At 47.4% G+C, this 16,836-nt stretch overlaps 1 protein-coding gene across 1 annotated transcript in view; it reads left to right on the top strand.

Moving 5' to 3' along the window:
- The window catches only part of LOC106595924 (serine/threonine-protein kinase ULK4), a 323,274-nt gene that overhangs the window by 86,093 nt on the left and 220,345 nt on the right, over positions 1–16,836 (top strand). Inside the window, exons 20-21 of the mRNA XM_082959959.1 lie at positions 1,070–1,231; positions 1,667–1,855. Of these exons, the coding sequence (XP_082816085.1) occupies positions 1,070–1,231; positions 1,667–1,855 (351 nt within the window). The remainder of the gene's footprint in view (positions 1–1,069; positions 1,232–1,666; positions 1,856–16,836) is intronic.

The raw sequence follows: 16,836 nt of genomic DNA, 5'->3' as shown, positions 1-16,836 counted from the left end.
AATGGATGCGTGGTATATAATGGCTGTGTGGTATATAATGGATGCGTGGTAAATAATGCGTGGTATATAATGGATGGTATATAATGTATGTGTGGTATATAATGGATGCGTGGTAAATAATGCGTGGTATATAATGGATGGTATATAATGGATGTGTGGTATATAATGGATGCATGGTATATAATGGATGCGTGGTATATAATGTATGTGTGGTATATAATGGATGCGTGGTATATAATGGATGTGTGGTATATAATGGATGCCTGGTATATAATGGATGCATGTTATATAATGGATGCGTGGTGTATAATGGGTGGTATATAATGGATGCGTGGTATATAATGAATGTGTGGTATATAATGGATGGTATATAATGGATGTGTGGTATATAATGGATGCGTGGTAAATAATGCGTGGTATATAATGGATGGTATATAATGGATGTGTGGTATGTAATGGATGCGTGGTATATAATGGATGGATGGAAAATAATGGATGCATGGTATATAATGGATGCGTGGTATATAATGGATGTGTGGTATATAATGGAATGCGTGGTATATAATGGATGCGTGGTATATAATGGATGCGTGGTATATAATGGATGCGTGGTATATATTGGGTGCGTGGTATATAATGGATGCGTGGTATATATTGGGTGCGTGGTATCTAATGGATGCGTGGTATCTAATGGATGTGTGGTATATAATGGATGTGTGGTATATAATGGATGCATTGAAAAACCCATTCCGAGCATCTTTTCAATAATTTATTAACGTGCCCCTATTTCACTGAAATGGTGTTTCTCAAAGAATAAATCATTCCTCATTCATAGCACATAGTGTGGGTAATGAACCACTTCACATTTCAGCCATTGTAATGATTTGTGTAAATCAAATTGTTACTCGCTAATTGTTCTGTTTTTCTTTGAGGTGTGACCTTCAGGTTCTTGTAGGATTCATAATTGTGTTCTATTTAGCCTAGCTAACTTATTTTGGGCATTCCATTGTGTTGGGTTCATCCGTGTGTGTATGTCCGTCCGTGTGTGTGTCTGTTTGTGTGTCTTTAGGAGGAGCTGGTTGTGAACCACATGGTGTGTAAGATGGTGGAGAACGTGTGTACCCCGGTGTCTCACTACGCCCAGGGCTTCATCACCGGGGAGATAGGCCCCATGCTCTGGTACCTGTTCACACACTCCAGCGTCGACTCACTACGCGTCAGCGCCATCTCAGTGAGTACAAACACCACACACAATACACTAACCAGGGAAACCTGAACTCACTCACTTCAATATTTTACTTTCATTTGTGATTGAAGTAGAGATACTGTGTGTACTGATGAAATACCACTGGATGGATTCCATCCATGTATATAACCTGCATTGGGACTAATATCTTGATACCAGACCTAGGTTCCTATTTAAACTGTTTCTTGATTGAGTTTTTCTGGCCCTTTATCTTGGCCAGGTCGCAATTGTAAATTTTCCTACCTGGTTAAATAAAGGTGAAATAAATAAATAAATAAATAAATAAAAAGAAACCAATGCAATAGTCCCAAATGTGCAAGCCCTGCCTATCCGTCACTTCAGCCACTTTTAGAGGCCAGATGTGTTTGAAAGTGAACTTGATAATGATTGAGGCCTTCCTGTTTTATTAACTTCATACAGGCCCTGTGCAGAATCACCCGCCTCTCAGCCAGTGCCTTTCAGAGTGTGATTGACAAGGTGGGGCTGCCAGCCATCTTAGCCAGCCTGGTGTCGGGGATCAGCCGTGTCCAGCAGCACATACTCACCATGTTCTCTGCCATGCTGGCGTCAGGGGCCCACGCCCAGCTACACAGACTAGTCCAGGAGCGGGTATGTAGAATACTGTAGTGTAACACCTTGCTAAACACCAACAGTCCTAAATGCTACTCTTTTCCCTACTTGGCTCCCGAGTGGCGCAGTGGTCTAAGGCACTGCATCTCAGTGCTAGACGCATCACTACAGACCCTGGTTCGAATCCAACTGTATCACAACCGGCCATGATTGGGAGTCACATAGGGTGGTGCACAATTGGCCCAGCGTCGTCCGTGTTTGGCTGGTGTAGGCCGTCATTGTAAATAAGAATTTGTTCTTAACTGACTTTAACTAGTTAAATAAAGGTTAAAAATAAAATAGTGCACTACTTTTGACCCTATGGGCCCTGGGCAAAGGTAGTGCACTATAGGGAATAGGGTGCCATTTAGGACGCAGGAAATGAAAGCACAACTCTAGCCCCTCCTTCATTCAACTGTCACTGTGAGGCTAGGAGTGTGGCCCGTGCCATAGCTGTATGGGTTTGGTGTTGTCTCTGTGTGGATGTGTTTCAGCCCTGTGCCATCTTCTGCAGCACTAAACATCTCATCTGGCCCGGCACTGCCACCCTCTCCCTAACCTCTGACAGATAATTGGCCATTATCGGCTTGTGCTGCTATTTCCAGCCAACACAGGAGATGAATCCCATCTCCTCTTCTCTTTTTCTCCTCTCTCCTCTCCATCTCCCTCTATCTTTAATCCTCTGGCCCAGTTAGGGTTAGTTGTAAGTATGAACAAATAATGGAATATAAATCTCTCCCAACGGAACACATGCAGCCAAAGCCAGATAAGATGCAGATAAGAAAGAGAAAGATTTGTCTGCATGTGATGTCTAGTCTGTCTCAGGGCCTCACCTACTGGGATGGGAGAGAATCATTTTCTTCAAAGAGAGGACTTCTCTTATTTCCTGAGGTTGACTTGACTCCCAGTCACTGAGACTTGAACAAACATGCCTTATTCTTACTGATGATTATCTTTAAATATTCATCTTGCTTTCAGGATTCTCCACTAAGAGGGGCAGTGCTGTTTCGTAATAGCAGCAGGTTTGTTAATGCACAAACAAGGCCCTCCCTCCCTGTACAGTTCCTATAGACACAAATGAATGGAAGGAGAACCAATTTGGCTGAAATGAAACATTCTACTTTAATAATGCTACACATCCTGCATTATCTGAAGTGGTAATCAATTGGAAAATGAGCCGGTGAAAGTGATTTAAGAAGGTACTGTACATCGCTGCCTTCAAGGTTCTGTGAGATTACCATTGGTAATTTAGTTTGACCTGAATTAATCTACATGTACATTTCCAATGTAACTTGGGAAAACAAGTCTTTGAGTGCATAAAACTTACTGCGTCACCTTTGCACCAATTATAAAATGCTATACATTTTCCTCATTAATTCCCTTGACAAACAGAAGTCCGGAAAGCCTTGTGTTTATTCATGCATTGTCTTTGCATAAAATTTTTATTTCAATGAATCTCTAAGCAACTCCACTAATTGGGTAAGGAGCTGCAACAATCTTCTAGTGCAGCTTGGAATACTGTTGATGTAATTACAGTTTATGCAGCAGGGTAGACCAGAGGCTTTTGAAATGAATTAACTCAACTGCTCACACACAACAACAGCCAGTATTTAATCACAGTATTTAGGAGTGTTCATGTCTGTCTTACTTCTGCTGTCATTTTCCATTTTCCTCCTGATTGTGAAAGTTAATAAATTCTGATTAATTTGCTGCCCAGTAAATAGCGTTGAGCCAATTAGTCCTATTAACCTATTGTTTTATGATGTGTATTGTTTTGGAGAGGCTGTCGTTTCCACCCTCCCAGCACCTTCCAGACAGTGTAAGTGATAACACCTGTACCAGCCAACAGGGAGCCCTCCAGGTCAGTGTAGCTCAGTGTCAGGTCAACACTATAGCTGGCTCTACTGGTCAGCTAAGGCTCAGTGTCAGGTCAACACTATAGCTGGCTCTACTGGTCAGCTAAGGCTCAGTGTAGCTCAGTGTCAGGTCAACACTATAGCTGGCTCTACTGTTCAGCTAAGACTCAGTGTAGCTCAGTGTCAGGTCAACACTATAGCTGGCTCTACTGGTCAGCTAAGGCTCAGTGTAGCTCAGTGTCAGGTCAACACTATAGCTGGCTCTACAGGTCAGCTAAGGCTCAGTGTAGCTCAGTGTCAGGTCAACACTATAGTTGGCTCTACTGGTCAGCTAAGACTCAGTGTAGCTCAGTGTCAGGTCAACACTATAGCTGGCTCTACTGGTCAGCTAAGACTCAGTGTAGCTCAGTGTCAGGTCAACACTATAGCTGGCTTACTGGTCAGCTAAGACTCAGTGTAGCTCAGTGTCAGGTCAACACTATAGCTGACTCTACTGATCAGCTAAGACTCAGTGTAGCTCAGTGTCAGGTCAACACTATAGCTGGCTCTACTGGTCAGCTAAGACTCGGTGTCAGGTCAACACTATAGCTGGCTCTACTGTTCAGCTAAGGCTCAGTGTAGCTCAGTGTCAGGTCAACACTATAGCTGGCTCTACTGGTCAGCTAAGACTCGGTGTCAGGTCAACACTATAGCTGGCTCTACTGGTCAGCTAAGGCTCAGTGTCAGGTCAACACTATAGCTGGCTCTACTGGTCAGCTAAGACTCAGTGTAGCTCAGTGTCAGGTCAACACTATAGCTGGCTCTACTGGTAAGCTAAGGCTCAGTGTCAGGTCAACACTATAGCTGGCTCTACTGGTCAGCTAAGACTCAGTGTCAGGTCAACACTATAGCTGGCTCTACTGGTCAGCTAAGACTCGGTGTCAGGTCAACAGTAGCTGGCTCTACTGGTCAGCTAAGACTCAGTGTAGCTCAGTGTCAGGTCAACACTATAGCTGGCTCTACTGGTCAGCTAAGACTCAGTGTAGCTCAGTGTCAGGTCAACACTATAGCTGGCTCTACTGGTCAGCTAAGTCTCAGTGTCAGGTCAACACTATTGCTGGCTCTACTGGTCAGCTAAGACTCAGTGTCAGGTCAACAGTATAGCTGGCTCTACTAGTCAGCTAAGACTCAGTGTAGCTCAGTGTCAGGTCAACACTATAGCTGGCTCTACTGGTCAGCTAAGACTCAGTGTAGCTCAGTGTCAGGTCAACACTATAGCTGGCTCTACTGGTCAGCTCAGACTCAGTGTCAGGTCAACACTATTGCTGGCTTTATTGGTCAGCTAAGGCTCAGTGTAGCTCAGTGTCAGGTCAACACTATAGCTGGCTCTAATGGTCAGCTAAGACTCAGTGTCAGGTCAACAGTATAGCTGGCTCTACTGGTCAGCTAAGACTCAGTGTAGCTCAGTGTCAGGTCAACAGTATAGCTGGCTCTACTGGTCAGCTAAGGCTCAGTGTAGCTCAGTGTCAGGTCAACACTATAGCTGGCTCTACTGGTCAGCTAAGGCTCAGCTAAGGCTCAGTGTCAGGTCAACACTATAGCTGTCTCTACTGGTCAGCTAAGACTCAGTGTAGCTCAGTGTCAGGTCAACACTATAGCTGGCTCTACTGGTCAGCTAAGACTCAGTGTCAGGTCAACACTATAGCTGGCTCTACTAGTCAGCTAAGACTCAGTGTAGCTCAGTGTCAGGTCAACACTATAGCTGGCTCTACTGGTCAGCTAAGACTCAGTGTAGCTCAGTGTCAGGTCAACACTATAGCTGGCTCTACTGGTCAGCTAAGACTCAGTGTCAGGTCAACAGTATAGCTGGCTCTACTGGTCAGCTAAGACTCGGTGTCAGGTCAACAGTATAGCTGGCTTTACTGGTCAGCTAAGGCTCAGTGTAGCTCAGTGTCAAGTCAACACTATAGCTGGCTCTGCTGGTCAGCTAAGACTCAGTGTCAGGTCAACACTATAGCTGGCTCTACTGGTCAGCTAATAAGGCTCAGTGTAGCTCAGTGTCAGGTCAACAGTCTAGCTGGCTCTACTGGTCAGCTAAGACTCAGTGTAGCTCAGTGTCAGTTAAACACTCTATCTGGCTCTACTGGTCAGCTAAGGCTCAGCTTAGGCTCAGTGTCAGGTCAACACTATAGCTGGCTCTACTGGTCAGCTAAGACTCAGTGTAGCTCAGTGTCAGGTCAACACTATAGCTGGCTCTACTGGTCAGCTAAGACTCAGTGTCAGGTCAACACTATAGCTGACTCTACTAGTCAGCTAAGACTCAGTGTAGCTCAGTGTCAGGTCAACACTATAGCTGGCTCTACTGGTCAGCTTAGACTCAGTGTAGCTCAGTGTCAGGTCAACACTATAGCTGGCTCTACTGGTCAGCTAAGACTCAGTGTAGCTCAGTGTCAGGTCAACACTATAGCTGGCTCTACTGGTCAGCTAAGACTCGGTGTCAGGTCAACACTATAGCTGGCTCTACTGGTCAGCTAAGGCTCAGTGTAGCTCAGTGTCAGGTCAACACTATAGCTGGCTCTACTGGTCAGCTAAGACTCAGTGTCAGGTCAACACTATAGCTGGCTCTACTGGTCAGCTAAGACTCGGTGTCAGGTCAACACTATAGCTGGCTCTACTGATCAGCTAAGGCTCAGTGTCAGGTCAACACTATAGCTGGCTCTACTGGTCAGCGAAGACTCAGTGTAGCTCAGTGTCAGGTCAACACTATAGCTGGCTCTACTGGTAAGCTAAGGCTCAGTGTCAGGTCAACACTATAGCTGGCTCTACTGGTCAGCTAAGACTCAGTGTCAGGTCAACACTATAGCTGGCTCTACTGGTCAGCTAAGACTCGGTGTCAGGTCAACAGTAGCTGGCTCTACTGGTCAGCTAAGACTCAGTGTAGCTCAGTGTCAGGTCAACACTATAGCTGGCTCTACTGGTCAGCTAAGACTCAGTGTAGCTCAGTGTCAGGTCAACACTATAGCTGGCTCTACTGGTCAGCTAAGTCTCAGTGTCAGGTCAACACTATTGCTGGCTTTACTGGTCAGCTAAGACTCAGTGTAGCTCAGTGTCAGTTAAACACTCTATCTGGCTCTACTGGTCAGCTAAGGCTCAGCTTAGGCTCAGTGTCAGGTCAACACTATAGCTGGCTCTACTGGTCAGCTAAGACTCAGTGTAGCTCAGTGTCAGGTCAACACTATAGCTGGCTCTACTGGTCAGCTAAGACTCAGTATCAGGTCAACACTATAGCTGACTCTACTAGTCAGCTAAGACTCAGTGTAGCTCAGTGTCAGGTCAACACTATAGCTGGCTCTACTGGTCAGCTTAGACTCAGTGTAGCTCAGTGTCAGGTCAACACTATAGCTGGCTCTACTGGTCAGCTAAGACTCAGTGTAGCTCAGTGTCAGGTCAACACTATAGCTGGCTCTACTGGTCAGCTAAGACTCGGTGTCAGGTCAACACTATAGCTGGCTCTACTGGTCAGCTAAGGCTCAGTGTAGCTCAGTGTCAGTTCAACACTATAGCTGGCTCTACTGGTCAGCTAAGACTCAGTGTCAGGTCAACACTATAGCTGGCTCTACTGGTCAGCTAAGACTCGGTGTCAGGTCAACACTATAGCTGGCTCTACTGGTCAGCTAAGGCTCAGTGTCAGGTCAACACTATAGCTGGCTCTACTGGTCAGCTAAGACTCAGTGTAGCTCAGTGTCAGGTCAACACTATAGCTGGCTCTACTGGTAAGCTAAGGCTCAGTGTCAGGTCAACACTATAGCTGGCTCTACTGGTCAGCTAAGACTCAGTGTCAGGTCAACACTATAGCTGGCTCTACTGGTCAGCTAAGACTCGGTGTCAGGTCAACAGTAGCTGGCTCTACTGGTCAGCTAAGACTCAGTGTAGCTCAGTGTCAGGTCAACACTATAGCTGGCTCTACTGGTCAGCTAAGACTCAGTGTAGCTCAGTGTCAGGTCAACACTATAGCTGGCTCTACTGGTCAGCTAAGTCTCAGTGTCAGGTCAACACTATTGCTGGCTTTACTGGTCAGCTAAGGCTCAGTGTAGCTCAGTGTCAGGTCAACACTATAGCTGGCTCTAATGGTCAGCTAAGACTCAGTGTCAGGTCAACAGTATAGCTGGCTCTACTGGTCAGCTAAGACTGAGTGTAGCTCAGTGTCAGGTCAACAGTATAGCTGGCTCTACTGGTCAGCTAAGGCTCAGTGTAGCTCAGTGTCAGGTCAACACTATAGCTGGCTCTACTGGTCAGCTAAGACTCAGTGTAGCTCAGTGTCAGGTCAACAGTATAGCTGGCTCTACTGGTCAGCTAAGGCTCAGTGTAGCTCAGTGTCAGGTCAACACTATAGCTGGCTCTACTGGTCAGCTAAGGCTCAGCTAAGGCTCAGTGTCAGGTCAACACTATAGCTGTCTCTACTGGTCAGCTAAGACTCAGTGTAGCTCAGTGTCAGGTCAACACTATTGCTGGATCTACTGGTCAGCTAAGACTCAGTGTCAGGTCAACACTATAGCTGGCTCTACTAGTCAGCTAAGACTCAGTGTAGCTCAGTGTCAGGTCAACACTATAGCTGGCTCTACTGGTCAGCTAAGACTCAGTGTAGCTCAGTGTCAGGTCAACACTATAGCTGGCTCTACTGGTCAGCTAAGACTCAGTGTCAGGTCAACAGTATAGCTGGCTCTACTGGTCAGCTAAGACTCAGTGTCAGGTCAACACTATAGCTGGCTCTACTGGTCAGCTAAGACTCGGTGTCAGGTCAACAGTATAGCTGGCTTTACTGGTCAGCTAAGGCTCAGTGTAGCTCAGTGTCAGGTCAACACTATAGATGGCTTTACTGGTCAGCTAAGACTCAGTGTAGCTCAGTGTCAGGTCAACACTATAGCTGTCTCTACTGGTCAGCTAAGACTCAGTGTAGCTCAGTGTCAGGTCAACACTATAGCTGGCTCTACTGGTCAGCTAAGACTCAGTGTAGCTCAGTGTCAGATCAACACTATAGCTGGCTCTACTGGTCAGCTAAGTCTCAGTGTCAGGTCAACAGTATAGCTGGCTTTACTGGTCACCTAAGGCTCAGTGTAGCTCAGTGTCAGGTCAACACTATAGATGGCTTTACTGGTCAGCTAAGACTCAGTGTAGCTCAGTGTCAGGTCAACACTATAGCTGTCTCTACTGGTCAGCTAAGACTCAGTGTAGCTCAGTGTCAGGTCAACACTATAGCTGGCTCTACTGGTCAGCTAAGACTCAGTGTAGCTCAGTGTCAGATCAACACTATAGCTGGCTCTACTGGTCAGCTAAGTCTCAGTGTCAGGTCAACACTATAGCTGGCTCTACTGGTCAGCTAAGACTCGGTGTCAGGTCAACACTATAGCTGGCTCTAATGGTCAGCTAAGGCTCAGTGTAGCTCAGTGTCAGGTCAACACTATAGCTGGCTCTACTGGTCAGCTAAGGCTCAGTGTAGCTCAGTGTCAGGTCAACACGATAGCTGGCTCTACTGGTCAGCTAAGGCTCAGTGTAGCTCAGTGTCAGGTCAACACTATAGCTGGCTCTACTGGTCAGCTAAGACTCAGTGTAGCTCAGTGTCAAGTCAACACTATAGCTGGCTCTGCTGGTCAGCTAAGACTCAGTGTCAGATCAACACTATAGCTGGCTCTACTGGTCAGCTAAGACTCAGTGTCAGGTCAACACTATAGCTGGCTCTACTGGTCAGCTAATAAGGCTCAGTGTAGCTCAGTGTCAGGTCAACAGTCTAGGTGGCTCTACTGGTCAGCTAAGACTCAGTGTAGCTCAGTGTCAGTTAAACACTCTATCTGGCTCTACTGGTCAGCTAAGGCTCAGCTTAGGCTCAGTGTCAGGTCAACACTATAGCTGGCTCTACTGGTCAGCTAAGACTCAGTGTAGCTCAGTGTCAGGTCAACACTATAGCTGGCTCTACTGGTCAGCTAAGACTCAGTGTCAGGTCAACACTATAGCTGACTCTACTAGTCGGCTAAGACTCAGTGTAGCTCAGTGTCAGGTCAACACTATAGCTGGCTCTACTGGTCAGCTTAGACTCAGTGTAGCTCAGTGTCAGGTCAACACTATAGCTGGCTCTACTGGTCAGCTAAGGCTCAGTGTAGCTCAGTGTCAGGTCAACACGATAGCTGGCTCTACTGGTCAGCTAAGGCTCAGTGTAGCTCAGTGTCAGGTCAACACTATAGCTGGCTCTACTGGTCAGCTAAGACTCAGTGTAGCTCAGTGTCAAGTCAACACTATAGCTGGCTCTGCTGGTCAGCTAAGACTCAGTGTCAGATCAACACTATAGCTGGCTCTACTGGTCAGCTAAGACTCAGTGTCAGGTCAACACTATAGCTGGCTCTACTGGTCAGCTAATAAGGCTCAGCTTAGGCTCAGTGTCAGGTCAACACTATAGCTGGCTCTACTGGTCAGCTAAGACTCAGTGTAGCTCAGTGTCAGGTCAACACTATAGCTGGCTCTACTGGTCAGCTAAGACTCAGTGTCAGGTCAACACTATAGCTGACTCTACTAGTCAGCTAAGACTCAGTGTAGCTCAGTGTCAGGTCAACACTATAGCTGGCTCTACTGGTCAGCTTAGACTCAGTGTAGCTCAGTGTCAGGTCAACACTATAGCTGGCTCTACTGGTCAGCTAAGACTCAGTGTAGCTCAGTGTCAGGTCAACACTATAGCTGGCTCTATTGGTCAGCTAAGACTCGGTGTCAGGTCAACACTATAGCTGGCTCTACTGGTCAGCTAAGGCTCAGTGTAGCTCAGTGTCAGGTCAACACTATAGCTGGCTCTACTGGTCAGCTAAGACTCGGTGTCAGGTCAACACTATAGCTGGCTCTACTGGTCAGCTAAGGCTCAGTGTCAGGTCAACACTATAGCTGGCTCTACTGGTCAGCTAAGGCTCAGTGTCAGGTCAACACTATAGCTGGCTCTACTGGTCAGCTAAGACTGAGTGTAGCTCAGTGTCAGGTCAACAGTATAACTGGCTCTACTGGTCAGCTAAGGCTTAGTGTATCTCAGTGTCAGGTCAACACTATGGCTGGCTCTACTGGTCAGCTAAGGCTCAGCTAAGGCTCAGTGTCAGGTCAACACTATAGCTGGCTCTACTAGTCAGCTAAGACTCAGTGTAGCTCAGTGTAAGGTCAACACTATAGCTGGCTCTACTGGTCAGCTAAGACTCAGTGTAGCTCAGTGTCAGGTCAACACTATAGCTGGCTCTACTGGTCAGCTAAGACTCAGTGTCAGGTCAACACTATAGCTGGCTCTACTAGTCAGCTAAGACTCAGTGTAGCTCAGTGTCAGGTCAACACTATAGCTGGCTCTACTGGTCAGCTAAGACTCAGTGTAGCTCAGTGTCAGGTCAACACTATAGCTGGCTCTACTGGTCAGCTAAGACTCAGTGTCAGGTCAACACTATAGCTGGCTCTACTGGTCAGCTAAGACTCGGTGTCAGGTCAACACTATAGCTGGCTCTACTGGTCAGCTAAGGCTCAGTGTAGCTCAGTGTCAGTTCAACACTATAGCTGGCTCTACTGGTCAGCTAAGACTCAGTGTCAGGTCAACACTATAGCTGGCTCTACTGGTCAGCTAAGACTCGGTGTCAGGTCAACACTATAGCTGGCTCTACTGGTCAGCTAAGGCTCAGTGTCAGGTCAACACTATAGCTGGCTCTACTGGTCAGCTAAGTCTCAGTGTAGCTCAGTGTCAGGTCAACACTATAGCTGGCTCTACTGGTAAGCTAAGGCTCAGTGTCAGGTCAACACTATAGCTGGCTCTACTGGTCAGCTAAGACTCAGTGTCAGGTCAACACTATAGCTGGCTCTACTGGTCAGCTAAGACTCGGTGTCAGGTCAACAGTAGCTGGCTCTACTGGTCAGCTAAGACTCAGTGTAGCTCAGTGTCAGGTCAACACTATAGCTGGCTCTACTGGTCAGCTAAGACTCAGTGTAGCTCAGTGTCAGGTCAACACTATAGCTGGCTCTACTGGTCAGCTAAGTCTCAGTGTCAGGTCAACACTATTGCTGGCTTTACTGGTCAGCTAAGGCTCAGTGTAGCTCAGTGTCAGGTCAACACTATAGCTGGCTCTAATGGTCAGCTAAGACTCAGTGTCAGGTCAACAGTATAGCTGGCTCTACTGGTCAGCTAAGACTGAGTGTAGCTCAGTGTCAGGTCAACAGTATAGCTGGCTCTACTGGTCAGCTAAGGCTCAGTGTAGCTCAGTGTCAGGTCAACACTATAGCTGGCTCTACTGGTCAGCTAAGACTCAGTGTAGCTCAGTGTCAGGTCAACAGTATAGCTGGCTCTACTGGTCAGCTAAGGCTCAGTGTAGCTCAGTGTCAGGTCAACACTATAGCTGGCTCTACTGGTCAGCTAAGGCTCAGCTTAGGCTCAGTGTCAGGTCAACACTATAGCTGTCTCTACTGGTCAGCTAAGACTCAGTGTAGCTCAGTGTCAGGTCAACACTATTGCTGGATCTACTGGTCAGCTAAGACTCAGTGTCAGGTCAACACTATAGCTGGCTCTACTAGTCAGCTAAGACTCAGTGTAGCTCAGTGTCAGGTCAACACTATAGCTGGCTCTACTGGTCAGCTAAGACTCAGTGTAGCTCAGTGTCAGGTCAACACTATAGCTGGCTCTACTGGTCAGCTAAGACTCAGTGTCAGGTCAACAGTATAGCTGGCTCTACTGGTCAGCTAAGACTCAGTGTCAGGTCAACACTATAGCTGGCTCTACTGGTCAGCTAAGACTCGGTGTCAGGTCAACAGTATAGCTGGCTTTACTGGTCAGCTAAGGCTCAGTGTAGCTCAGTGTCAGGTCAACACTATAGATGGCTTTACTGGTCAGCTAAGACTCAGTGTAGCTCAGTGTCAGGTCAACACTATAGCTGTCTCTACTGGTCAGCTAAGACTCAGTGTAGCTCAGTGTCAGGTCAACACTATAGCTGGCTCTACTGGTCAGCTAAGTCTCAGTGTCAGGTCAACACTATAGCTGGCTCTACTGGTCAGCTAAGACTCGGTGTCAGGTCAACACTATAGCTGGCTCTAATGGTCAGCTAAGGCTCAGTGTAGCTCAGTGTCAGGTCAACACTATAGCTGGCTCTACTGGTCAGCTAAGGCTCAGTGTAGCTCAGTGTCAGGTCAACACGATAGCTGGCTCTACTGGTCAGCTAAGGCTCAGTGTAGCTCAGTGTCAGGTCAACACTATAGCTGGCTCTACTGGTCAGCTAAGACTCAGTGTAGCTCAGTGTCAAGTCAACACTATAGCTGGCTCTGCTGGTCAGCTAAGACTCAGTGTCAGATCAACACTATAGCTGGCTCTACTGGTCAGCTAAGACTCAGTGTCAGGTCAACACTATAGCTGGCTCTACTGGTCAGCTAATAAGGCTCAGTGTAGCTCAGTGTCAGGTCAACAGTCTAGGTGGCTCTACTGGTCAGCTAAGACTCAGTGTAGCTCAGTGTCAGTTAAACACTCTATCTGGCTCTACTGGTCAGCTAAGGCTCAGCTTAGGCTCAGTGTCAGGTCAACACTATAGCTGGCTCTACTGGTCAGCTAAGACTCAGTGTAGCTCAGTGTCAGGTCAACACTATAGCTGGCTCTACTGGTCAGCTAAGACTCAGTGTCAGGTCAACACTATAGCTGACTCTACTAGTCAGCTAAGACTCAGTGTAGCTCAGTGTCAGGTCAACACTATAGCTGGCTCTACTGGTCAGCTTAGACTCAGTGTAGCTCAGTGTCAGGTCAACACTATAGCTGGCTCTACTGGTCAGCTAAGACTCAGTGTAGCTCAGTGTCAGGTCAACACTATAGCTGGCTCTATTGGTCAGCTAAGACTCGGTGTCAGGTCAACACTATAGCTGGCTCTACTGGTCAGCTAAGGCTCAGTGTAGCTCAGTGTCAGGTCAACACTATAGCTGGCTCTACTGGTCAGCTAAGACTCAGTGTCAGGTCAACACTATAGCTGGCTCTACTGGTCAGCTAAGACTCGGTGTCAGGTCAACACTATAGCTGGCTCTACTGGTCAGCTAAGGCTCAGTGTCAGGTCAACACTATAGCTGGCTCTACTGGTCAGCTAAGACTCAGTGTAGCTCAGTGTCAGGTCAACACTATAGCTGGCTCTACTGGTAAGCTAAGGCTCAGTGTCAGGTCAACACTATAGCTGGCTCTACTGGTCAGCTAAGACTCAGTGTCAGGTCAACACTATAGCTGGCTCTACTGGTCAGCTAAGACTCAGTGTAGCTCAGTGTCAGGTCAACACTATAGCTGGCTCTACTGGTCAGCTAAGACTCAGTGTAGCTCAGTGTCAGGTCAACACTATAGCTGGCTCTACTGGTCAGCTAAGTCTCAGTGTCAGGTCAACACTATTGCTGGCTTTACTGGTCAGCTAAGGCTCAGTGTATCTCAGTGTCAGGTCAACACTATAGCTGGCTCTAATGGTCAGCTAAGACTCAGTGTCAGGTCAACAGTATAGCTGGCTCTACTGGTCAGCTAAGACTGAGTGTAGCTCAGTGTCAGGTCAACAGTATAACTGGCTCTACTGGTCAGCTAAGGCTTAGTGTATCTCAGTGTCAGGTCAACACTATGGCTGGCTCTACTGGTCAGCTAAGGCTCAGCTAAGGCTCAGTGTCAGGTCAACACTATAGCTGGCTCTACTAGTCAGCTAAGACTCAGTGTAGCTCAGTGTAAGGTCAACACTATAGCTGGCTCTACTGGTCAGCTAAGACTCAGTGTAGCTCAGTGTCAGGTCAACACTATAGCTGGCTCTACTGGTCAGCTAAGACTCAGTGTCAGGTCAACACTATAGCTGGCTCTACTAGTCAGCTAAGACTCAGTGTAGCTCAGTGTCAGGTCAACACTATAGCTGGCTCTACTGGTCAGCTAAGACTCAGTGTAGCTCAGTGTCAGGTCAACACTATAGCTGGCTCTACTGGTCAGCTAAGACTCAGTGTCAGGTCAACACTATAGCTGGCTCTACTGGTCAGCTAAGACTCGGTGTCAGGTCAACACTATAGCTGGCTCTACTGGTCAGCTAAGGCTCAGTGTAGCTCAGTGTCAGGTCAACACTATAGCTGGCTCTACTGGTCAGCTAAGACTCAGTGTCAGGTCAACACTATAGCTGGCTCTACTGGTCAGCTAAGACTCGGTGTCAGGTCAACAGTATAGCTGGCTCTACTGGTCAGCTAAGGCTCAGTGTAGCTCAGTGTCAGGTCAACAGTATAACTGGCTCTACTGGTCAGCTAAGGCTTAGTGTATCTCAGTGTCAGGTCAACACTATGGCTGGCTCTACTGGTCAGCTAAGGCTCAGCTAAGGCTCAGTGTCAGGTCAACACTATAGCTGGCTCTACTAGTCAGCTAAGACTCAGTGTAGCTCAGTGTAAGGTCAACACTATAGCTTGCTCTACTGGTCAGCTAAGACTCAGTGTAGCTCAGTGTCAGGTCAACACTATAGCTGGCTCTACTGGTCAGCTAAGACTCAGTGTCAGGTCAACACTATAGCTGGCTCTACTAGTCAGCTAAGACTCAGTGTAGCTCAGTGTCAGGTCAACACTATAGCTGGCTCTACTGGTCAGCTAAGACTCAGTGTAGCTCAGTGTCAGGTCAACACTATAGCTGGCTCTACTGGTCAGCTAAGACTCAGTGTCAGGTCAACACTATAGCTGGCTCTACTGGTCAGCTAAGACTCGGTGTCAGGTCAACACTATAGCTGGCTCTACTGGTCAGCTAAGGCTCAGTGTAGCTCAGTGTCAGGTCAACACTATAGCTGGCTCTACTGGTCAGCTAAGACTCAGTGTCAGGTCAACACTATAGCTGGCTCTACTGGTCAGCTAAGACTCGGTGTCAGGTCAACAGTATAGCTGGCTCTACTGGTCAGCTAAGGCTCAGTGTAGCTCAGTGTCAGGTCAAAACTATAGCTGGCTCTACTGGTAAGCTAAGGCTCAGTGTCAGGTCAACACTATAGCTGGCTCTACTGGTCAGTTAAGACTCAGTGTCAGGTCAACACTATAGCTGGCTCTACTGGTCAGCTAAGACTCGGTGTCAGGTCAACAGTATAGCTGGCTTTACTGGTCAGCTAAGGCTCAGTGTAGCTCAGTGTCAGGTCAACACTATAGATGGCTTTACTGGTCAGCTAAGACTCAGTGTAGCTCAGTGTCAGGTCAACACTATAGCTGTCTCTACTGGTCAGCTAAGACTCAGTGTAGCTCAGTGTCAGGTCAACACTATAGCTGGCTCTACTGGTCAGCTAAGACTCAGTGTAGCTCAGTGTCAGATCAACACTATAGCTTGCTCTACTGGTCAGCTAAGTCTCAGTGTCAGGTCAACACTATTGCTGGCTCTACTGGTCAGCTAAGGCTCAGTGTAGCTCAGTGTCAGGTCAACACTATAGTTGGCTCTACTGGTCAGCTAAGACTCAGTGTAGCTCAGTGTCAGGTCAACACTATAGCTGGCTCTACTGGTAAGCTAAGGCTCAGTGTCAGGTCAACACTATAGCTGGCTCTACTGGTCAGCTAAGACTCAGTGTCAGGTCAACACTATAGCTGGCTCTACTGGTCAGCTAAGACTCGGTGTCAGGTCAACAGTATAGTTGGCTTTACTGGTCAGCTAAGGCTTAGTGTAGCTCAGTGTCAGGTCAACACTATAGCTGGCTCTACTGGTCAGCTAAGACTCAGTGTAGCTCAGTGTCAGGTCAACACTATAGCTGGCTCTACTGGTCAGCTAAGTCTCAGTGTCAGGTCAACACTATTGCTGGCTTTACTGGTCAGCTAAGGCTCAGTGTAGCTCAGTGTCAGGTCAACACTATAGCTGGCTCTAATGGTCAGCTAAGACTCAGTGTCAGGTCAACACTATGGCTGGCTCTACTGGTCAGCTAAGGCTCAGCTAAGGCTCAGTGTCAGGTCAACACTATAGCTGGCTCTACTAGTCAGCTAAGACTCAGTGTAGCTCAGTGTAAGGTCAACACTATAGCTGGCTCTACTGGTCAGCTAAGACTCAGTGTAGCTCAGTGTCAGGTCAACACTATAGCTGGCTCTACTGGTCAGCTAAGACTCAGTGTCAGGTCAACACTATAGCTGGCTCTACTAGTCAGCTAAGACTCAGTGTAGCTCAGT

The sequence above is a fragment of the Salmo salar genome, chromosome 02, assembly GCF_965601325.2.
Source record: "Salmo salar chromosome 02, fSalSal1, whole genome shotgun sequence".
In the NCBI taxonomy this organism is placed as follows: domain Eukaryota; kingdom Metazoa; phylum Chordata; class Actinopteri; order Salmoniformes; family Salmonidae; genus Salmo; species Salmo salar.
The sequence above is the reverse complement of the archived record's forward strand: the minus strand, read 5'-3'. Positions and strand labels throughout refer to the sequence as shown.